The 24,216-nt window shown below is 37.3% G+C and overlaps 1 protein-coding gene across 3 annotated transcripts in view; it reads right to left on the minus strand.

The window, feature by feature from the left end:
* The window catches only part of JPH1 (junctophilin 1), an 85,520-nt gene that overhangs the window by 4,356 nt on the left and 56,948 nt on the right, over positions 1–24,216 (minus strand). For all 3 annotated transcript variants that reach the window (XM_032183457.1, XM_032183459.1, XM_032183458.1), the window contains exon 4: positions 6,018–6,682. In XM_032183457.1, coding sequence (XP_032039348.1) covers positions 6,018–6,682 — 665 coding nt within the window. The remainder of the gene's footprint in view (positions 1–6,017; positions 6,683–24,216) is intronic.

Below are 24,216 nucleotides of genomic sequence, written 5' to 3' on the forward strand. Positions count from 1 at the left end.
TTTACAGTTACACTACATAGGAATTGCAATTAACCGTGAAGGAGATCAATGCCTAAAGCCAATAAAATTTACTGGGATTTGGGTGTCTAGCACTTTACATATTTTAAAATAACATTCACAGAAATCAAGTTGACTTACTCCTACTGAAGTCCTGCTGGGAATTGACAGGAGCCAGGAACTTATTCATTACCTAAAATATCCTGAAACAGCATCCTGATAGCTGCAAGACAGAGTTTGGCTGAATGGCAAATTGGGACTACAGCTCAAACAGCAACTCGGTATCATTAGTGCACAGTCTTGCAGAATTAAGTCTGGAGAAGGAAGAGGGAACTTCTCTACAGATGCATCTATCAGGTTAGACAGGTTTAATAATCTCATTACGGTAACATTAGACAAATTGGGTAAAAAAATAAGGGGTGTGTTCTGAATCAAGAGATCTCTCATTGTGAATCAAGAGATCTCACCTACAAAGACAGAAGAAAGTGACACGTTAAGAACTTGGTTGCTGAATTTATATGAAGATCAAAGAAAAATGTGTAATCTATTTATGATAATAATCATAATAGATTATGCATAATAGATTATGCTTTTAAGATAGTTTATGCTTTAGACAAAGAAACCTCATCTCCTTTAGCCTGCATTTCATTTCCTATTCTCCTAAGACTTTGAGCCCACAGCAGTTTCCTGATACACTAGTAAATGATCAGAGTATTTGTAGAGTGCATGGTTATTATTCAGTAAGCCACTACCTGTCTATAGACACTTATGAAATGAACATTTAATGCTTTAAGACAAATACCATAAATAAGACTTTGGTGTCCTGCACAGGCTTAAAATAGCAAAGGCCAAAATTAGTCTGAAGAGTCCAAGAGTGACTAGCACAGGTGCAATAAAGAAGCTGTAGCAGAAAAAGTCCAGACCTGCTCAGAAACTGCTCTTCTAGCTTCTAGTACGTCAGCCACTTACGCAGTCGAAAATATATCCACACATTAGGTTTTAAAATGTGGAGCAAAGAAAGTTATTTTCTTAAAATGTAGAGCCAGGAAGTATTAAGACTAGTATTATAATCCCATCATATTAGGAATGTCAATTAAATTTAGCATGAAGTTCTTGCTCAGAGTGTTTTTTTTTTAGGATCAGGCAAATACTGGTCTATTTTTCTAATGTCATGTTAGCTATATCCCTTACTAACTGGATGCTAAGTGAACAAAGAGATGGAAGTAGAAACACTAGGTAACATTCAGCTAAATGCAATGATTTAGACAGAGGTAAAAAGCAAGCTAAACAGTCCATGTAGCTTAAAAATCTTGACCTACAAACCAAAACAGAAAAACCCTGGCATTATCGTAGAACACTAGTGCCTGTGCTTCTCTCCATCCTAGGGCAACACAGGGACATGTCAGACAAATCAAATGTGTACTCATAAATATACACTACAATGGTATTTTTTTTTTGCAATTCAGTCCTATTTTTTATCCAAATCCAAGACAATCACAAATCACCTCTCAGTCAAGGTGTGATAGTAGCATGCAAGTTGATACTGGGGCTAGAGGCTGCTAATGTACAATTAGAAACAACAATTAGTACTGGTTTGTGGTTAAATGTCTGTGCACTCTTAATACTGCATTCTTTATGTAAAATAACCTGAACGTTGCTAATGGTCAGGGAAAAAAGGATAATTTGCTTTCCATTTAATAGGGTAAATGTTTACAAACAGGCCACTATTTTGGAGCAGTTGATGAACAGGGACTTTGGCACAGTGTTTTTATGCATGTTTTCACCTTGATGAAACTGTGACAGACTCCTATGGCTCTTTCTTACAAGCTCAGAAATGATTCAAAACTTTAATTTTGAACATTAGAAAATAAGAATGTAGAGAAATACATTTATATACTTTAAGTGCAGTGTGGGCATACGTATGTGCTGATATTTTTCAAGTATAATGCCAGAAATGGAGATACTAAAAGAATCAATACTGTTGCTGTAACAAATTTATTGCACAGATAATTTCCAATAACATTCTTAAGGATATAACAGATTCACAGAAAATATGATCCATGAATTTTATTAATAAAATAGGTGTCACAAACTTCTCTGTAAATAAAGTTGTTTAATGTTCTTAATCCAAATTAACACATATGGATATCTTAAAGGTCTATGTTTCATTCAGATGTGAGAAATGGCTTCGATTTGTAAGCATGGAAGGAAGAACTGAAAATTGTATGTCTTATATCTACGTTTTTAATGCACTCTCACTGGAAAGCCAGAAAAAGCACAGCATAATTTTACTGAACACTTTCAAATAACCTAATGAAAGTGCTCAATGAATGTTATATGTTAATATTTTATAACCAAACCATGTTTTCTCACTGTCTTTTCATGGGAGTGGGAGTTTGTTTTCTTTTTATCCTAACAAGTATATTTTTAAAATTTTATGGAGGATCTAATGCAGATGTGCTTTCAAATCACAACAAAATTATTTGTCGGGATGAATAGAGAGCAATTGCAATTCTGAATAAAATAAAATAATTCTCTAAAGCAGCCCTAGTATTCTAAATTCTCTTAACATTCAGAACTGCTTGGGATAAAGAGAAGTACACTAATCTGTTTTTTCCTCAGCAATTCACTTTTAGGAAACTCATTCTACAGGGGCAAATTTATAGACACAAGTGGAAGATATCTTTGAAAAATAAACATTCTACATATCCTTCAAAATGTTGTTATATTAAAAATGAGTTCCTAATATCTACCTTCTCTCCTTATTGAGAGTAAGAGTAATGCATTCAGTGTGCTCCAAATGAAGCAGAAGGACAGATCCTAGATGACCTATAATACCAGTAAACAAACAGTAGCTAATGTACAATATCTGATTACTCTTCCACCTTTCCTGGTAATAGGCTATAACTTCACAGTCCTTATCCTGATTGTTCTATAAGGTCAATAAACAGCTGTTTAGCTGCTTGGTTTCTTAATTTGAAGACTCCATCAGCTCCAAACCATGATTTTGTCTGGTTGCAATGAAAGAAAAATAAAGACTATTTCTAGCCACATATTTTCACCAAAGCTGAGTGAAAAATTTCAAATCAGGCTGAAATTCTGTGTGTGCTCACTTGACACAAGCCTGACAGCTTTGTGCTACCCCAGATAGGAGTCAGATCTGTGAGATTTGAAAGGTTAAAGGGCTGTTATCAGCTGTAATACAGATTTGCAGATTACAAAACCACTGTGAACATCTAGTTTGACCTGCACAAAACAGAATATAAGCTTTCTGCTAAACTACAGGATGTCATCTTGGCAAAATGCTCATTATTGAACTATTCAGTGATCACTAATGAAAACTGATGTTACATGTAATTAATCTCATTAATACTGACTTAAATTAAGATTTATAATCTAAATCTGTCCAGCTTCAACTTTTACCTGCTTGTTCTTATACAATTGCCTATTAGCTTGGGAAACTATTTTATGAAGTGGACATACAAAGTGTGATTTAATTTGTCAAACAGTTTTTCTGCCTTGAATATCTGAATCCTTCATTGTAACACATTTTATTTACTCTTGAAGCTCTTCACAGGTATTTCCCTTAAGGTTTTTACATTTTAAATCTCTGATTTATGGACACTGTGTTTTGTTCCAGAAGTGGTTGCACCAGTGCCAAAAACAGATAAAATAGTCTCCCATGTACTCTTGCTTAATCTTTCCTGTTGATAAATCTAAGGATTATACTAACGCTTCTCATCAACAGCAGACTGGGAGCTCATCCTCAGTTGCCTCTCTTGCTCCTGATCTACCAGCCTTTTCCATTTTCCCTGCTGCATGTCCAGGCTTTATCAACTGTCTTTCAACATACAATCTTGTATTTTGCTGTACTACAGATAGATAATTATACTTGCATCTTCTCTATATGGTGATTTGGATCAGTTTGTACTGGTTATCTGTCGTCTTCATTATTTATCAGCTTCCTAGTCTCTGTGTCTTCTGCAAACTTTATGGGCAACATATTTACGTTCTCTTCCATGTCAATAGTAAGCACGTTAATAAAGCAGTGCAGCAGAATTAATCCAAGAATGACCTCACCAGCATAATACCGAATTACCAAATTACTGTTTTTTTTTTTTTTCAATTACTTTTTGAAAATCCTCAGTCTTTTAAAAATGATTTTAATGTGCCATTTAGTCTTTGCTTTACTGTGGCTTCCTTGTCATAATAAATAACTGTGTAAAAGCAAATCAAGTGACCTTCTTGATTGAGGGTATCCATATGAAGATGACAAGCTTATCTGACAAGATCTTTTACAATGCATGGTGGTTGGAAATTCTTTTACCTTTCAATTTTGAAATTATTTATTAATGAAGTTTGGTGTCATTCAACTGTTTTACCTGAGCTCAGTGTTAGACTAGCAGGATCTCATTAATTGGGTCATTCTGTTCATCCTGTTTTAATAATGACAAAGTTATTTTTCTGCTGGAGTACCAAAAACAATTCAGACAAATAATGCTTATTAAAAAATTATCACAATTATTTAGACTTCCTCATTTGCTAGAGGTTAACTCCAGGATCTGAAACTAATGTATTCCCAAGTTTCTCCTGGGCAGCAATAATTTTATTATCATCAGAGGTTCTGAATACAAAAAAAATCTCTTTTTTTTTTTTTTTTTTTTAAACACAGAATAGAAATGCTTATTAATTATTTATCCTTTTCAGCATATCTATTGTTAATTCTGTTATTTCTAAACAATATTCAGATTCATCGTGATCTGAATGTTTTAGTTTTAGATTTAATATCTTTAGTATTTCAGTTTTAAATTTACTTCTCCATTTCCTGATAGAGAAAGCTGGATTTTAAATTTCACACTAAAACCCAAGCATTGTTAGAAGTCTGCATTTTAAAACAATACATATTTAGATGCACAATTGCCTTTTTTTTCAGAGACTACAGTCAATGCAGAGAGGAAAATGAAGATAGGAGAATGTCTGGACTGTCAGAATGTCAGACTGAAGGGGAGCATCCTGCCCCCAACAGTAGTCAAAAGCAGACCTATAGAGAATGAGATCAGAGCAAGTGTGTACAGGGATTCTTCTTCCCAAATACCCTCTAGTCTCCAACAACTTGTTGCTTAAAAAATTCCTAAGCTCTTGAGGTGGTATCCTTGTACTAATAATTCTCAATGGACTTTTCCTTAAATATGTCTGTCATCTCTGGAGCCCATACAGACTTCTGACTGCTTTTTTGCCTTTGATGTTCTTTGACCTGAAGTTCCAAAAATGCAACACATGCTGGCTAGACTACAATATACTGCATAAATTTAATTGAATGTCAAATAAATTGTCATTACCAGGTTTTCATGCTTTTCAAAATTACCTTTCTTTAAGCAAATGAACATAACCCCTGTGTTGATACTAATTACATTGAAATGTACTGTAAGGGTAGCTGTAAATTATACAGCTCCTGATGACAATCATCAGTTCCTTAGGCACTTTAACAAATGATAGGGAAAAATTGCTGAATTTTATTTTTAACAAGATTTTTGGAAGAAGCTACAGAATGTGCAGTAATTTCTATACCACGGCAACAGCCTAGCTGTGCAACTTCTAGTAGTGCCCAATTATCCACTGAGGCACAATAAACATTGCTTTGAAGAAAAGACACAGAAAGATATTTAAATGTATATTTGCAAATATGCATGCACACACACACACAAAACACATAAATAAACACACACACACATACTTTTAAGGAATATACAATACTCTTGTGTTTATGGATGCAATAGAGATTTATATTTCAGAAGTCTGTCACTATCTGGCTATCAACTCTCCTTTCCCAATTTTCAAAAAGAATATTATTAAGGCTTGGAACGAGTGTTCCCCACTCCAGTTGGGTGGGTTCTAGGTAGCAGACTGTATGCAGATAATGACTTAACTGAAGTCTGGGCCTTGCCTGTCTTTAGTCTGAAAAGCTCAGCACTAAGACGGAAAAGGGCAGTGAAGGTGAAAAGCTTTCCTGTAGTACTTACCGAGCTGTTTGCTACTTCTTTTTCCACTGCTGAAGATGACTCATTATTAGCTGGATTCTTTGGTGCAGCAATTTCTGGTTTCTTAACTTTTGTATCAGGTTTGTTTTCTTTGGCATCTGTCTTACCCCCAGATCTAGCAGGACTTGGTTTCTGTGAGGGTGGTATCCGTGCAAGCGTTGATGGTAATGGGTTGACATATTCATCATCTTCTTCCCTGAGCTCCTGTGGAAGCACTGTTGGATTCATTTTTACATAATAGCCATGGTAGTGACCATGCAGCTCCCCATTCTCTGTGCTGATGGGATTGTGATGGGCTGAAAACTTTGACTGGTGTTTCACAGCCACCTCCTCCTTCACTGGTGCTTTTGAATATAAAGGCTTGTTAACTGTGGCTGTTATATTCTCAGTGGCTAAAAGCTTTTTTTCTTGATTGAGTCTTGCCCCAGAAGTGGAGCTTTGCCTTTTCAGATGTTTTGAAGGAGAAGGCTCAGAAGGAAGAGGAGGACTATGCCTCGGACTTGCCTCTGGGGTTCGAGGGGGTGTAGTACCTTTTCGATAAAAGTGAGGTGATTCTTTTGGGGTTGTTGGTTTTTCCTGAACTTTTTCTTCAGTTTTTTCTTTCACCTCCATTCCTTCTTGAAATTTTTGTTTGATATAATCAGGACCTGGAAAATAGTATAATAAAAATATTAAGATTAAAACAAAATTAAGACTTCACAGTAAAATTATTGCATTGGGATGTCAGACTAGCTGGTATTGCTAAAATATTGGGGAAGGGGGTGTTACTCAAAAATTCACCGACTTCTGTAGAGATTTACTATAACTGATTTTCTAGTTGAAGTTACTGTAGTTTTTGATAATTCTTGGGACTCCTTACTGATTTGGTTCAGTCACTTTATGTCTTCAGCTTTGCAAAGGGTAAAAAGGATATAAACAATCTCTGAGGAAAGTCTGAGGGACTGAAAACTGACTTACCTCACATATCTATCTATCTATTTTTTTTTTCTAAGAGCTATGTTTTGAGGTATGCTTTGCTTAATTACCCTAATCTATTTAACTTCTACCCTCATGATGATAGCATCTATTTGACATGGAAGTGTTTAACAATCAGAATGCAATATCTCTTCTGCCCTTATAACCCACAGTTTTTTTTTTTTTTTTTTTGTCCCTCTGTATGTGTGCACATCAGCTTATCTTACATAGATGTATATGTGCCTTGAACTCTGATGCACATTGGCTTTGCCTTCCTAACCTGATCACACTTACCGTATGAAGACCCGGGTTAACCCCACTAGTGGATAACACAGTTCTGCTTTGAGGTTAGGAAGACAAATTCTCTCACATTCACTAGGGAAATACTTATATAGCAGCCAGTATGAAGGATATACTTGTACTAAATCCTAGCAAAACACCCATGAGCACACTCACCACCAGTGAGGACTCAGTGATCAAGGTGTATTTTTATGCACTTGTTCACATAAAGACAAGCTGCCTGAGATGTTTTGCTCCAGGTTTTGGTTGTCTGATTTAACAGTTTAGTGGAAAGACGGGAACAAACACTCTGTTGATGGAATTAAATTGCTGTAAATCTGTCTGTATTGTGGGCAGCATTATCTAAATTTCTTCCTAGGGGCCACATCCCAGATTCCAGGATCGAGCCTGTGAGAAGTCAGAAATGGGGAACCCTGTCATACAGTGCAACTCTTTCTCTGCTTCTGTCTTTGCTAATACAGCTACTTTCCTTTGATTTCTTTATCTTCTGTAAGTGAGGCTTATTTGTGTTTCATGTCAGAAATTCTGTGCCCAGAGAAAAATGTCTGCACACAATTTTCTCCTTTGAGTTTCTAGGAGGTTCTAGCTGCGCTAGGCAGATACCATATTTTTACAGATGCCAGGAGCATATGCATCACTACACAACACTGAGATGAGAGGAAGGAACAAAGAGCAGCATGAAGTTTTCGGAAGTTATGAATCATCTGTTAAGTAAACATTGCTGAGAATGAGAATTACTCGGCGTGGAATTGCTTTTGAGGAGGAGGAGAATCACAAGGTTTTTGGTATCTTTGAAAACCACTGGTGAAAACAGGGAGTTGTTGAAAAAGAAGGCTGGACTTAGACAAGCCAGGATTTGTTCTCAAATGATGTTTGAAGAGGATGTTTTGAGGAGGTAAGCCTGCACAAAAGGACTGGACTAAAAGCTTGGTTCTTAGGGAATTTTGTAATCTTCTTGGTAAAAGGGAAAGGCAGCACAACACAAAGTTGACATGTATGAAATCACAGTTACAATCCAAATTCACAAAATTCTCTTTCATGTAGGGGGTTTCCTTCTGTCTTTGCTGAGATGCATAAGATACTGAGGTTTTAAGCATGCATAAACTTTGGTTTTCTTCTCTTTGTCACATGGGATAAAACTAGGGGTATAAAGTGAAAAAGATCAAGAGCTCTGCCTGACCTTTAAACCCAAGCCATGGAGCTGTCAATTTGCAATGACTATTTATTACAGACACATCTACATTCATGCTAGACTGCTCCTTATGATGTGAGCACCTCAGGCTGGAACACCCTCTCTTCAGCCTTAGAGTGCTGGTCAGATGGCATCCAAATTGATCTTGTGCGTACTCTCTATAGAAGGCTGCTGCAGCACTTTCTGTTTCTGACCTACCTAGAAAACTCACATCCTGCAACAGCTCTCCACTGCCCAATATGTGTAAATATCTGACATTTACTAATATATCACAGCACTTGGACTGAAGGTACTTTGGTAAGAAGCATGCCTGGGCCTCACAAAATGTCAGCCTTCTCCACTGTAACCTGTGATCACCTAAAAGCCTTCCATGACTGAACAGAGTGACTGCTTCCTCCCAAAACCTCCAGACAGTTTTGGAATTTCTGAACCAAGGAGGGAGCCAGGTCTTGGCTGCTCATGTCTCCATGTAGAGCGAAAAACAAATAAACAACAACAACAACAACAAATCAACAAAAAATATCTTTAACTGGAACTGTGATTCTCTGATTCTGTGAACTCTCCAAGGAAGTTAACTGTCAACAGGCTAAAAGTGTCATATTTTTACTGGGTATTTGGCAGCATTTGATGCTAAGTGACACTGAGCCCCACTAGAGAAGGCTGTAGCTCTCAGCATTGAAGTATAATCTGAGGTGTCTGATAAGACACAGAGCAATTGCTTCAACATAACAGAGCAAACCCCCTCCCATCCCCAAGCCCTCTAGTACATCACATACGACTATTAAAGATACATCCTTTGCCTCCAACCCTGACAGACATGTCTTTCTGACACTTGAATTCTTGGCTCTGTTCTGAAGTTAGCTTTGGAGATTCGCCAAGGACTTTTTTTACGTCTGTTCACTGTATTCAGTACAATCAGGTTATGCACCTGTCTGAACCACTGACTCCAAGCAGAAAGAACACAGTTCCTGCTTTCTTCTGAGGACTACAAATACTTGTCAGGACTTAGCATGCCCCCATTGTTAAAGGCATTATCTAACAATAGAGACATGGGCCACAGACTCCTCCTTTTTCTTCTGTGTAAGTGCACTCAACAGCCTGATTCTGAAGGAACGAGAGCCATAGGCATTTGGAAAGGGAGTCACTAACATTTGATCCTAGAAGGTGGCTTAGCTGCCTGTAATTTATAAGGAATCCTTTATAGGATTTGAAGGTGGGAAGAAGGTAGGGTTGTCTTACCTGTCTAGGAAATAATCATGAAGTTCTGTTCTGTTTTTAGTTCGAGAAATATGTAGATATATTATCACATATGATAATTCTGTGTGCCTAAGAAGAACCTGATCTGGAAAGCAGAACCAAGACATGTTTTCTAACCAAGATCAAGTTTCTTTGTAGATGAACCTATCTGTTTTCTCCTTCTGACTTGCTCGTCCTGCTACCACCTGTTCAAAATTGATGTGCCTTTGCTGCTGAAGTTTAGATATGGGTCAGTTTTGGTTCATACAGCTAATTGTGAAGCCAGCAGTTGGATGGCACCCTAAAGTGTGAGTTAGTCAGCAGCTGACAGGAATACCCTCTGAAAATGGAAAGGACTGCGTGGATATGTGCAATGTGTGCATGTGGAGTTGGATCCTGTAGTGAGCTGCTCTGCTTTGAAGAGCATTTTATAGAGCATATATTTTATGAATCACAGAATATCCTGAACTCGGAAGGACCCATAAGGATTGTCAAGTCCAACTTCTGACTCCAGACAGGCTACCTAAAAAATAACCGTATGTCTGAGAGCATTTTCCAAATGGTTCTTGAACTGCAGCAGGTTCAGTGCCGTGACCACTGCCTTGGGGAGCCTGTCCCAGTGCCCGACCAATCTCTGGGTGCAGAACCTTTCCCTAACCCCCAGCCTGTCCCTCCCCTGTCCCAGCTCCATGCCGTTCCCTCGGGTCCTGTCGCTGTTCCCAGAGAGCAGAGCTCAGCACCTGCCCCTCCGCCCCCCTTGTGAGGAAGCTGCAGGCTGCCATGAGGCCTCCCCTCAGCCTGCTCTGCTCTGGGCTGAACAAATGTCATTTAATGCTTTGGTTTGGTTGCAGACACATTCATAGTTCTTCTAAATCTAGAATTTCTTGTGGAGTTTTTGTGTAACATGTCCTTCCTCCTGGAAGGTCTCCAGTAAGTGATGTGACAGCATGGCCAGCCCTGTAAATGAGAAGAGAAGGGTGCCCTGGTTCTGCCATGGCATTTTTAGAGAGGTGACAGCCGCATGCTTTCTCCCATGGCCTAGTGAGGTATACATATCAGCAGCATGGCGCTGTTTCAGGATTGTGGCTCAAGCAGTGACTGAAAATGTCATCTTGCAGGATAGTGTAAATGCAGTCAGTGTTTCTGAAGAAGGCTAAGAAGACACTTTGTACCTTATCAGCTCAGAATTAAATCTGAAGCTCAAGACAGATTACAGAATGCAGCTTGGATAGTGAGAAAAAAGATGTGCATATATATTCATAGATTCCAGCTTCAAGCTGTACGCTTGCCTATTCAGTCTGGCCAGTTTCACTGATTTTGGCCTCTGTGTGAAGAAGAAGAGATGAGGATGTGGGAATAGGGTGGGACCAAAGGAGGAAGAGTTCTGGAGGTGCTGAATGAACCAGGACTCCTTCCAGTAGGATTGGTGTCCCTTCAAGGAACAATTCTGAATTCCATAGTCAATATGCATAACTGAGTAACCTGGCATAACTGAGTAACCTGGCATAAATCTCATTTCCACAACTTAATGACCTTTTGCCTCACTTTAGTATAATCATTTCTATATCCTCAAAATTATTAAGCTAATACTTCTTTTAATTAGAAAAGCAGTCCTATACAGTGACATATCAAAAAAAAAAAAAACAAAAACAAAAAATATGATGCTTTGTGGTAGGACTGAAGGACAATACATTTTAAAAAAACAAACAAACAACAACAACAAAAAAAAAAAACACAACACACAAGAACACTTCTGTGGTTTCCTATTACTGTAAAGTAATACAGCAGTTCTTAGTAATATGCAGAATCAAAATATAATGGAATATTGAATTAAAACAGTACTATGTAAACTAAAATATACTATATTCTAGAATATTTTAGTTCAACACAGCACTATTTTCTGTAAGAGTTAATCTGTTGCATCCTAATCTCTAGTAACTTTATATTTACTCTAGTATGACCTTGGACATGCCTTACTTGGTCCACGTGTAAAGAGTCTACGCAGCAGACACTCAAGTTTGAAAGTTTTTCCCTGAACAAAAATTATCTAAGACAGGGAATTATGTTGATATCAACAAACAATTTCCACGGTAAACATTTTCACAGTGGCAGGAAAGTTGTGTGAAACTTCACTAGGACATAAAATCTGATTCTGGGTACAGCAAAAATTTTGGGAGAGTAGGTTTTTCTGAGCTAAATTTGAGACACTAAGCAATATGAATGAGAGCCTCTCACCATGCTATGACAGCTGATATTCCTGCAGTCCTGCACTGTTTGTGACTGAAGCAGGGTCCTCTAAGACCCTATAGTCAAGTGCAGGCTACAGGACCTGGGTGTCTCTGGTCCTTTTGGTGGACTGGCATTCCACCTGTAAACTGGCTGGCTGTTGCACAAGAGGTGCATCCTCCTCATTCGCTTCCTCCTTTCCCCCCTCCTCTTTTTTCTCCTCCTGTTCTTATTTCTGAAGGCCAAGCTACAACCTTTAAATCACTTAAAAAGAAATTTGGATGTAAAGTGCTGTAATTATATACCCTCTGCAAAAATGCTAATTTGGGAATTACCTGGCATTACCTAAGAGACTTTACTTAATTAGGTCATCATAACTTGCATAACTATATTTAAAACCTAGAGGTTGATGTGTTCTTAACCACAGAGACTGATTTTGTTCTTCAGGCAAGTCTTCTCTATTTGTTCTTCACAGGAAAATGAAATACAGAGCAAAAATCACCTTTTTAGTATATGGAAATAGAATTTAGATTCTTACTCCATGCTATTTTACAGTAAGTAAAAACAAACAAACAAAACAAAACAAAAAAGAAACAGCTTCTCTAAGAAAAAAAAAAAAAGCAACACAACTTTATTAATAAATATCTTACGATTTCTTCATGATACTTCTTCCACTCTTTACTCTCCATTCTTACAATTCAGGAAAAAACAGTATTTCAATTATAAAATTATTTTAGTTGTCTTTTGAAGATGGAAAAAAGATGGCAATATCTATGTATGGCTATATCTATGTATGCTCCAGAAAATACTGTTTAAAGTACAAGTGGGGCTGAAATTTTGTGATTCAATTTCAAAGTACATTTGAAGCAATCATTAAGTATTTATTAGGAAACCTATTTCTGTTTTTTAAACTAGAATGCACATTATGTAACAGAACCTGACTAATTTTAGTACTGTATAAAGAGTTAACTAATAACTGTACCTGTGTTTTGACCTAACACATTTAATTCCCAGGTAACAAATGCCAATAGCTTCAAGAAAATTTATGTTGTGCTTCTAGATATATTCTATCCTGGAAGTGGATACTTTGATCCCTAATTCTGCTTACACATGTGCATTGTTAGCAGAAATACCCTCAGTCTTCACTGCAAGATTTACTTGATTGAATGACGACAAGATCAAAGTTATTCTAACAGGATGCTGCAGTCCATATGCAAACTTCAGTGCAAATCATTGGTACCAAGAAATGCCTCAAATCTGCCAAGGTTAGAGGCCCTGTTTTACTAAACTCCTGAATACTTCTTCAATAAAAGGAGTGAGTTTCTACTCTGAAAAGTTCACAATCTAAAAATACAACAGAAAAGATAACAAAAGGGTTATGCCCATTTTACGGATGGGGGAACTAAAACAAGAGGAAATCACAGCCCAAAGCAAATGTTTCATCTGAATTCAATGGTAAGTTGTCAAAAAAATACTGTTACGCTTAAAATTTTGCAAAATTCTTGGTAAAGTGATAGCCTGAAGCTGCACAGGAAGTCTTGGTAAAATTTAGGGGTGGAATTTAAGTTTTCTGAGTAGCCAAAAGCTAACATAGGTTTTCAGTCTTAAGTCTGTGATGTGTCTCCACAAATGTCATCTTCCTGGAGAAACTGGAAACTCTACTGAACTGGAATTCAACCATTGATTTTGTTTGTGTTTGGGAGAATGAAATAGTAAATGATGAATAGGTTATCTCAAGTTTCTAACTTCTCATTATATATCTGTACAAAACCAGGCCACAATATTATTGAAGCAAAACCTAAAGACTTAAGTTTCCAAGTGAACTCTACTAATTAAGGAAAAAAAAATCTTTTAGTAATGCAGATTGCTATATACTGTTTGAGAGATAAGCCAGTAAAATTCACCTGGTTTGTTATCTTCTGATATGATCAATTGTTTTTTAGAGAATCACTGTTGGCAACACTATCTGTGATCTCATGATAAGATTTATTTATTACTCTGATGAACATTCATAAAACCTTAGAAGTCTGGTGACATATCTGATGATCAATTAATACAGGACCTTTTATCCTACAAATATCCAAAATGCTAGCATGTTAGACTTCACAATAGGTTATCTATTTTATAATCATTCCTCAGTATTCAGGATGGTAACTAGGTGAGGAAAATAAAAATAATCATTTATCAGTCTGTTAAAATAAGAGATTCAATGAGTCATTAAGAAAGTGCAAATAACTATATTCAGTAAGTTTTAGAAAGACAGTTTTTTTATTATTGCTTCATTGTGGATATGCGTAGAGGGGGGGAAGAACTATAATTAACGTCACTAGTACTTCCTCTGTTTTATCCTTATTTTTCTGAAGACTATGCGTGTAACAGGAAAAAAGGCTTTTAACTGCTAGGCTACTGGCTTGAATTCAGCCCAAATGAATGGACGGCTGTGCAATGTCATGTATGAAACATGTTGATGAACACAGCAGAGTGTAGCTATGGTTATGGCTTTAGCAATGCTTGGCAGCCCTGTCAGCCATCTTGGCAGGCTGAACAGGGATGGAATGGGCCTGGAGTTGGAGAGTGTGGGATTGTAGCCATAGAGAAATCTATAATTGTAATCTAAGGTGCTCAAAGAGGCATAGGGCTCTGAGAGATGGGTTCTGCCTGATTTAGATATTGTAGTTCAGGATGTTTTTCCCCCAGCTGTCTGCAGCACCCTTCTAATGAATATAGTGTCCCTGCAGCAGAACACGGAAGGGTACAACTATTTCATGATTGGGCCAACATGCAGCAAAGTATGTGAGTCATCTGGTCCCCAGACAGCAAGAAGGTACCTGACTTGATTGTCAAGTGGGAGGTGGGATTCTCCTAAAAAGAAATACCCTCATTCCAGTGATGCACATGTATGTTATTTAATTTCTTACTTCTGAATGACATATACAGACCTCATTACCCTTTTTTGGTTGCACCTAGTTGGTTATGCCATCTCAAATAATGGCTCTCCTTCAGCATACGCGAGAATGTTTTAAACAGAAAATCATACATTGGCTAAAATTTAAAAATAAAGTTTATAACAAAAGAGAAATAAGAATTAAACTGTAAGGCATGGTTCACACTGTCTGTTGATATTTACAAGAAACCAAAGTTTGGATGCCTGTTTTAGCTTTTAGCATCTGATGGCACCTACATTTCTGTGAGGTATTACCAACATTTTAAAGGCTAGTAAGCAGATTCCCTAGCAAGGGTCAAATCAAAAATCTTGCCTGAATTATTATTATTTTTTTTTCTTTTTCTAGATGGAGATACCATGGTTGCCTAGGAAAGCAAACTACAAGGTAAACATGAGGGAGAAGACTGCATGTTTTGCATAATCCAAACATATCCTGAAATATAGTGTTTACTATTTGGGATGCCTTATAAACTTTATTGATTGACTTTCACTCCTAAATCCTCATTTCCTCCTCCTCCCCCCTTGAAAATACCTTCCCTTTGCTGAAATTTTATCCAGCTTAGGCTTCTGTGTTTTTTCAGGCTATTATTAACATTACTGCTTCCTTAAACACTATCCCTAGTAGTAGCTTTTCTTCTCCTACTGCACTGGAGGCAACAGGGATACTAGTGTGCTAGCATGTGCCAACAGTTGTACACTCACTAGATCCATGAACGTCATGGAGAATGATGCCTACGTGTATTTATTTTATGGAACTGTTGTGACTTGATCTGGTAGCCTGCTGTCCTTCAAGTCATGTACTACCAATGTGATCTCAAAATGTAACACAAAGATGGTGTATAATGTGATCCTATGCTACTGCCACAACCTGACAAATCCACATCATTATTTTGGGACATAAAAGTTAAAACACATGAACCTTTCACTTAGGAGTAACTTTAAAAGGTAGCATCACTAAATATAAGCATATTTTCAATTCAGCTTTAAATGCAACTTTTCCTTCTTATTAAGTAAAGATAAGCACCTACAACAGGTAAAAACTGGTAGAAACTGCTTACTAAGTGTCTCATATAGAACAATCCCAAACACTCAAATATCTGCGTATCAAGGATGCCCTCTCAACTATTTTTTTAACTCCTCTTAGGAAACAGTTTTGTGCAGTATCATAAACAATTTCCAAGTAGTTTTGCTAGAATATCTGTCTAGTATGTTTAAAATATCTGCCAATACTTTATTTTCCTAGTTTTGACATCAATAAAAATCTACATCAAACACTTCCTGTCAGAGACTTTACAAAGACCAAGAGTGCTGAGTTACTTATTTACTGGCTACACATACAGCAACATGCATACACCTGGCCAAACCCATGGCTAGTTTTTATGCCTCTGTATTTACTCTGTTCTGATGTTTGCACAACACAAGGTAACTGTTAGTGTGGCCTGTGAACTGATGACTTTGTTACTAGTCTATCTATTTCACACAGAGAATGAGCTTCTAAAATTACAAAGGTATTTGTTGAAAAGTATATGATATTACGTTATCTCAAAATGCTATAAGAAACCTCTCGAAAATATTAAATTGTCTTCGCAAGCACCTGGACTTGAGCTGCTAGCAACAACAAAGATAAAAAAAGGAAACGGAAATCATATACAACATCACAAACTTGTGAGTCTAACAGTAGGATGACACAACAGAAACAGTCTATCTGTAAGGAACTCAGACAGCCTCCTCTTTCCCTACCGTCAGTTCCTGCAAATCTGAAGTTAATTTGAGTCGCCCCATCATTATCATACATGAATACAATACACAAGCTGCATTTTTATATTTTGTATTCCCAACAACTCTCCAATAAATAATTGAAGAATAAAGAAGAAATGAATCTCTAAAAGATTTCCTTCCACAAAAGGTTCCTAAACACGTCATTATGGAACAAACGTATATACACTGAAAGATCTGAGAGCAGGAAAAAATAGACTAATGTATCTAAAAAACTGTCTGCAGCCAACACTAAGTAAAAACAATCTACTTATTCTGATTGTACAATCTCTGCTTCCTTTCTGTAACTGTTTTAATGGTGACTAAAGCTGCTGTAACATTTGTAGAAACAGAAACAAAATTCATAATTGTATTTGCATAATAAATTACAGTGTGTAGACTCTTACACTTTTGGACTCATTACCACTAGAAACATGAAACAGATTTATCCCACCTGATAGACAGCACTTTGAAAGCTGCACAGCTCTCTAACACCTCACTGGGACATCAGCTCATGGGCACAGAAATTGCTCATGACCAGCAATCTTAATTACTGCACGGCTTTCTTTACTTACCCTAACTCTCTGCTGATGAATACTGACAGAAGTTCAAAAAATATTTGACAAGATTATATGGTGTTGGCATATGGCTCCTGTATTTAGGCCAGGCTTCATTTTTCCAGGCTGGATAATACACACACATTGTACTTAATGTGAACGCTCCCAGCTAAATAACACACGTGCTATAATCTACTTGAATGCTTCTGAGCCTGCAGGCTGCTTAATATGAAATAGCTGAGAAGGTAACTTTTAACTTTTTCACAGAAAAAAGCAGAGCCTATTTTATATCAGCCAGGCTGCAATGAGGCATGAGGGAGATTGAAGCCTTTAGTCAGTGTGTGCTTTACTGTCATTATTAAGAATAGGACATGAATCTCTGTTCACAGGAACCTGCTTTCTGAAAATTGGAAAAAAAAATCCCTGGAAAATTTAGCAAATGTTAACTGCAGCAGTGGTGTTTTTTAAGCTCCTTTATGTCTATCATAAAGGATGGGCAGAAGTGAAAGGCTGTAATTTTGCTCTCATCACCACTGCATATTCTCTGAAGAGATAAGTATGTATATAGTTTGTTAATGTGGCGTAATAGCCCTCTTTACCCAGCAAAATTATATTTCTTTACATTTCTCCCAGCATGTTCACACTTGCCTTGTATGACGATGCCCAAAGCTATAGACACTATTTCAGAGTGCATGTCACTGGCATCATGCAGAGAAGGGACTATTACCCTTCTTCTCCATGACGTGCTTCTGTATATGCAGCCTGGAATAGACGCTTCTCCTGCTGGATCACATTTCAGGTGCATGGCTATTACCCTGCTCCATGGGAGTCTGGCAACTGACCTCAACAGGAGCAGGTTCACATCTCATCTCCAACTGGCTGAGTCTGTCAGCCCTTAAGGCTGTCTCATAGCACTTCTGAGGAGCAAGTCACTGTCTTCAATTTAAGTAGTCTGATAATTCTGCCAACTAGCTTGCAATTGGTGAGAGGCTGTTGGTGTGAATGGCAGTGCTCACTTTCTGCTGTCTGTGAAACGTTACTGAGAACTCTGTTCCAGCTTGTGTTTGCAACATACCACTTCACTACTGCCTGTTGATTTAAATAATGTTGTTCACCATATTATAAAAACACACAACATATCACACATGATATTTAGCTAGTCATTAGTGAAGAATCAGATGAGATTTCCATGTCATTTTATTGGCTTTTTTCTCCTTACTATTTTACATTTCCATTTATTACTTTTTTTCCCCTCATCAACAACCTCCAGTATTCCTGTATTCCTGTTGGAATCAGACAGGAAAACTATCTAAGAAGTTCTAAAGAAGTCCTTTTGAAAACATTATGAATTAGTAACTGTCATATCTTTTTTTTTTTTTTTTTTTTTAAATCTAAAATATACAGTTTATTTTAGTTCAGGATTAAAACTGGAACTGATTTAGGCTAACATATTTTAAATCAAAACCAAAATACTTATGTCTCTTAATATTTATTGTTCTCTTAGTTTATTCTCTCCTCTTGCATAGGATACATGGATTTGCCTCTCTATTTAACATCAAAGCTCTCAACATGAGCATCCCAGTTCCCAGCGAGGCTTTGATAATAGACTATTGAAGTTGTATCATGTACATTGCTTCTTGGGCCACATACAAACATGGAAGAAAGAGCAGGGTTTTCTGTTTTGCATTTTGTTACCTTTTGATTTGATACCATATACTAAGAAAAAATTTATACAAAATTTCTTACACAAACCAACCCTCAAGCTCCTGGTCCATCTGTTCACATACGCAATGTTACACAGATATTAGAAATTACTTAATTTATAGTAGATGCTCTACTGATACGTCTCAATTAGCTTCAGATTAAAACAGGAACCACTTCCACTAAGCAACTTTAAGAAACCACAAAATGACACAACCTAGAGGTTTTTGGAGGACAAGAAAAATATCATTCATAGCTATCAGATGCTTTTCAATACAACAGTATTGTTATTTAGTAAATGTAATAACCAAGTAAAATTTTCGCCAGTAATTCTAACTTTGGGCTCATTCAAAATTCATATCTGACAAAGAAACAGTGCCTGCATTGTTTGTTCTCTGAACACCTTTAGGAGCTTTAGGAGTAATAAAAAAGCAGAGCCTAGGATATGCACCCAGGGCTTGGGTTCAGGACAATCCATTTAAGCATTTCTTATGCTTGTGTAACAAGTAACAGTTAGACTCCGTACTGGGAAGACATGAAATGTCTTCAAACAACTGAAATTACATTTGAATGATTTATATGTGGAAAGTAACTAGACAGGGTTTCAGACTCTGCTGATTCTAGTCAGGAATCTAGTCAGGAATATACTGCCTTTATTTAAACTCAAGATATTTCAAAGGGAGAACTGCTTGTCACTGTGATTCATCATGTCATCATATGGTAATGGAAGACTTCAGTTTTTAAAAAGTTTCTGTTATCCCCTTGCATTTGTAGAAAAAAAACACACTGAATTATGAACTTGAAAGATGCAAAAGCAAAAGTCAGATAAAGAGATCCTAAATTCACTGCTTTTACAATATGAGGTTTTATGAATTTTGTTGGAGGGAAAAGGGTTAATTTAATATTTTTCAATATTAAGAAACAGTATTTCATGAAAACATGGTAGTACTCATTAAGCTGCATTGAACTTCTGGCAAAATTGATTTTTTACATTTAGCAATGGACTCAATTACGAAACTTATGAAGTGGGGTAACAGAACTGACTACAGAACTGAAAATGCCATAACTGCACAAATTCACCAATCAGTTTAATTCTGGTAAGATTAGGGCATGTGCTTAGCTCTCCATCCTATTGTGGCTTCTTTCCCAAGATACTATTGATCTTTCGTACTTTAAGAAACCCCCCTAATCACCATGTCACTTACCATTCTTACAGTGTCAGTTCTCCCTCTTCATCTCTAAACTCTAGGTTTTCACCTCTAAACTCTGTTTGCAATAACCCCTTACTGCTCCTCTTCTCCAAATTTAACCCATACTTCACAGTTTAGCAACCAACAAATACCTTTTTAACCTCAAATGATACTTTCTGAAGAGCCTCTGCTGATTGCTTCATCGTATCTCAGTACCGGTACTTTATTCTCAACCTCCTTTGACGCAGTTGGCCACATACACTTCTGGAACATTTTTCCTCTGTTAAGTTCTATGATTCATCCTCTTATTTTCCCCTCATTTTTTCTTACCCTCTTTAAACATACTTTCAAGGAAGAGAATCACAGATTACTCTGTTCTTGGTCCCACTTCCTTCTCTTCTTACACTCTTCATCCTGTCTAATCTCACCATCCAAAAAAAAAAAAATCAACTACCATTTCCATGCTGGCTATGTTTCAGTTCCAGATTTGACTCCTGTTCAGATTAAGATCTGAGAGAATAACTGTTACATGAATAAAATGCAGAAATCTTCATCCTCTCCAAATTCTCACCATGATCTTTCACACCATTCTGAAAAAGGCATTTCTCTGTATTATGCAGGTCTATAACTTAAACACCGTATTTTTCTCTCTCTAAACTCTCTCTGCTTTTAGGGTAACCTTAAGTCTTGCAGACTTTCTTTGAATGAAATGCTCTGTATATTATCCATCTATTTCTCTGTCCCTCGCAAATGTGGAATGAAGCTGCAAAGATCATTCTTTTTCTACCCTTTCCTCTGAAATACATCTCTGGCACCCCACTTCCTATAGAAACAACAGCAAAGAAGCCCACAGACCAGCAGCAAGTATTAATTGCTTGTGGTCAAGTAGAACTTGATGTTTTCATCAGCCCAGTATAACTGATATCACATGTTTAAAAACAAAACCCCTTTTCAACGTAATTTAAATCTGCACTAGTATAATCAAATCCTTTAAAAATAAATTTCCATACTCTAGTGAAAAGTAGCACTATAAGTAAAGTTCCCACAGTACAGACCTTGTTAGTCGAATTTCAACTTGGAACAAATATTTATGACAGTTATAAATAGCATTTATAATGGAAATGTTGACAGGCTGTGATAATGCACCCATGTGATAGACCCTAATTCATCTTGTCCTTGGCTAATGGACACTGGGACGGACCAATATAGAAATCTACTGGAGCAGGACAACAGTGGTCAGGTTCTGTGTCCTGGAAGGAATGGATCTTTCGGAGGGCAAATGAATAATACTGAGTGGGAAACAGGAGTCAATTAAAATGCTAAGGTAGCACTGACGTCCTTCTCTCATACCTCCCATGGTGGCAGCTCAGAGGCTTTATAGAAGGCTTTAAGAAGGTACTTCATTATAGCAACTTTGCAGTGACAAAACCCAAGTTAGCCCAGGCTAGTTGCCTGACTAACCGGTTAGCTTCACAGTCAGATTCTGTAGCCTTCATAGTTGTATCTAGATGTAAATTAACTAGCTCAGTACTTAATGGAAGCCTGTGAAAATTACAGTAATTTCAACAGCTTTATTTCTCTACAGGAAGCTGGCTCTCTGTTATTAGTTTTTAAATTTAATTACGTGCTTTTTTTCCCTAAGCAAGTCACTTGATTATGTCACTCAAAAGTATGTTGGAGTGACTGAGAAAGCATTCTGGAAGAATGAAGGCCATTCCTTTGCAGTCTCTCCTTCTCCTTCTCCTTCTCCTTCTCCTTCTCCTTCTCCTTCTCCTTCTCCTTCTCCTTCTCCTTCTCCTTCTCCTTCTCCTTCTCCTTCTCCTTCTCCTTCTCCTTCTCCTTCTCCTTTCTCCTTTCTCCTTTCTCCTTCTTCTCCTTCTCCCAACTCCCTTCTCTCTTAACCTAGATGCATTCAGGAGCGAGCTGAGCTAGCATGTGCGTGACAGTGGGGCAGGATGGATGCAGGCTCCCAGTGAGTTGAGTGGTTGTCAGTGGGCAGGACAACAGATGTGGAAGGGTGAGGGCGTCTGTATCTAGGGTTTGGCAAGACAGGTGATAAATTTGGAAGTCAAGTGGTCAGACAATAGTTATAAAAATAAAGGAGAGAACAAGAATAAAGCTTGAAGCTCACCTTTTCTTTTAGCCCACCTTGTTTCTTTGATTATCAGACAAAACACGAGTGCCTCAGTATAAGGTTCTCCAGACTTATGTAGAAAGAGGATGGAAATAATAAATTGTACAGGAAAGATGCCACAGGAAGAATCCAACAACAGTTGCATGAGGATGATGAAGCCGTATGTCAAATCATTTCAGAAAATGAACAGGCTCTTGCATGACTAAGAATAACTAGTGAGCTTCCTTATGCTTTAAGGCACAAACTGATGGCATGGCTGGTAACTATAATCAGGGGGAAATGCTCATTGTAATTGGCTTTTAAAATAAAAATATCTGGCCTGGTCCACATGCATTTAGCCAGTACATTCCTGTTAATTAGCATCAGGAAGAAATCTCTCTTTCCTGTCCATATGGAGTTTGCATTTTGTGAACTGGAGGAGGTAGAGATGGCAGAGAGGAGGAAGATGGGAAGGATGTGTTTTCTTCCGAGGCTATAGACGTCAACTACTGGTCAAAAGAAAATGTAAAACGCAGTTTCTCTTTAAGGCACTAGAAACCATCAGAAGTTGCCTATTGCTTAAAATACTTTTATTTTTGAAACCAGTAATGTCAGAATGTTAAGTGATAGTGTTGCTGTAACGGTATCCAAACAAAATAAGAAAAAATCCTGGTAAAAACTATAAATTCTTATTCTTTTTATTAGAAAATATTTGTTCCCTGCTCATATATTTCACCTAAAATTCTGTCCATCTCTTTAGCGAGAATTAACTGCTAAATTGCTTCTCTATTTCTTTTGTGCCTTGTTCAGGATGTCAAAAGCTGGAAGACATTCTCACGAGCCACGTGTGTTCTTTAGGCAAGTGGTTGGCCTGATAAATAATCTGCCATAAAACAATTCAGATTTGAATTTCCAGAGCTTAATTGGTCCATGGTAAAGTGCCCAGACTGCTCTTACCCTGCAGCAAAGTAGTTTTACCCCTCTTTCATTTAATCAAATGTTATTCGTTCAAACTGAATGAAAGAAGAGTATACATTTGCTGCAGGATATATATGTACACAGACAATTACAGCTTAGCTGTCCAGTCTGTGCAAGTTCATACTTTAGCTTACCTCCTGACAGCGTGTTTACAAGAGTGTATGCTAGAGATGGTTTGTAGAATTTAGCATGAATGGATAAGTCACAGCGTCCATTAAACTTATGCAGGACTAGAACAATCTTCTCCCTTTTCACTGGGTACCAAAAGCCTTTCTTTTCTGTTATGTCTTTGATACATCACTTCAATTAGTTATTTACCCTTCTCTAGGCTTTAACAAGAGACACAGAACTACTTTTACTGGTTTTCTCTGAGAAAATACAAAAATCTCAAACTGTCCTTGGATAACTCCCTTGACTGAGAAAAAGCTCAGGTTTCATTTGTTTCCTCTTCTGACATGCTCTTTTCTGACACATCTACAAGTTTAGTGATCCCTAGAGGAACCAAACAGGTCAGAGCTGGGATTTCTCAAAATTCGTTGTATTTAGCAATAAAAAGGTCTGTAAAGTCTGGCCTCAATAAAGTCCACAACATCTGCTAAATGTGCAAAACCTACAACCTTGAGGGTAGGGCTCTACAAAGATATTCTATCTTCATTGCTATCAACCACTAGCAGAATTTTGTCTGAGTCCAGCATGAACAAGATTAGAGAAAACAGCTCCCTGCAACCTTATGAACCCCTAGACCACAGCACCAACCTTTTCAATCACACTTATTCATACTTGCTTTCCTTATATGCAAATATTAAGGTAATTAATTAGTGTGCAAATTAAATCTGAAGATTCCTATGTCACCTCAACATTCATGATTCAGACTGACATAATTATTTGTACCTGCTGAATGTTGCTTTGCTTCCTAATGCTTTGTTCTCATTTCAATCTCCTTTTAAACTACATTACAAAGCTAGAACATCTTGGCAGCTTCTGATGAATGTCTTAATGAACATAAAATTTAAATGAAGAGAAAGTAATTGGGAA

Source organism: Aythya fuligula, chromosome 2 (assembly GCF_009819795.1).
Source record: "Aythya fuligula isolate bAytFul2 chromosome 2, bAytFul2.pri, whole genome shotgun sequence".
Lineage (NCBI taxonomy): Eukaryota > Metazoa > Chordata > Aves > Anseriformes > Anatidae > Aythya > Aythya fuligula.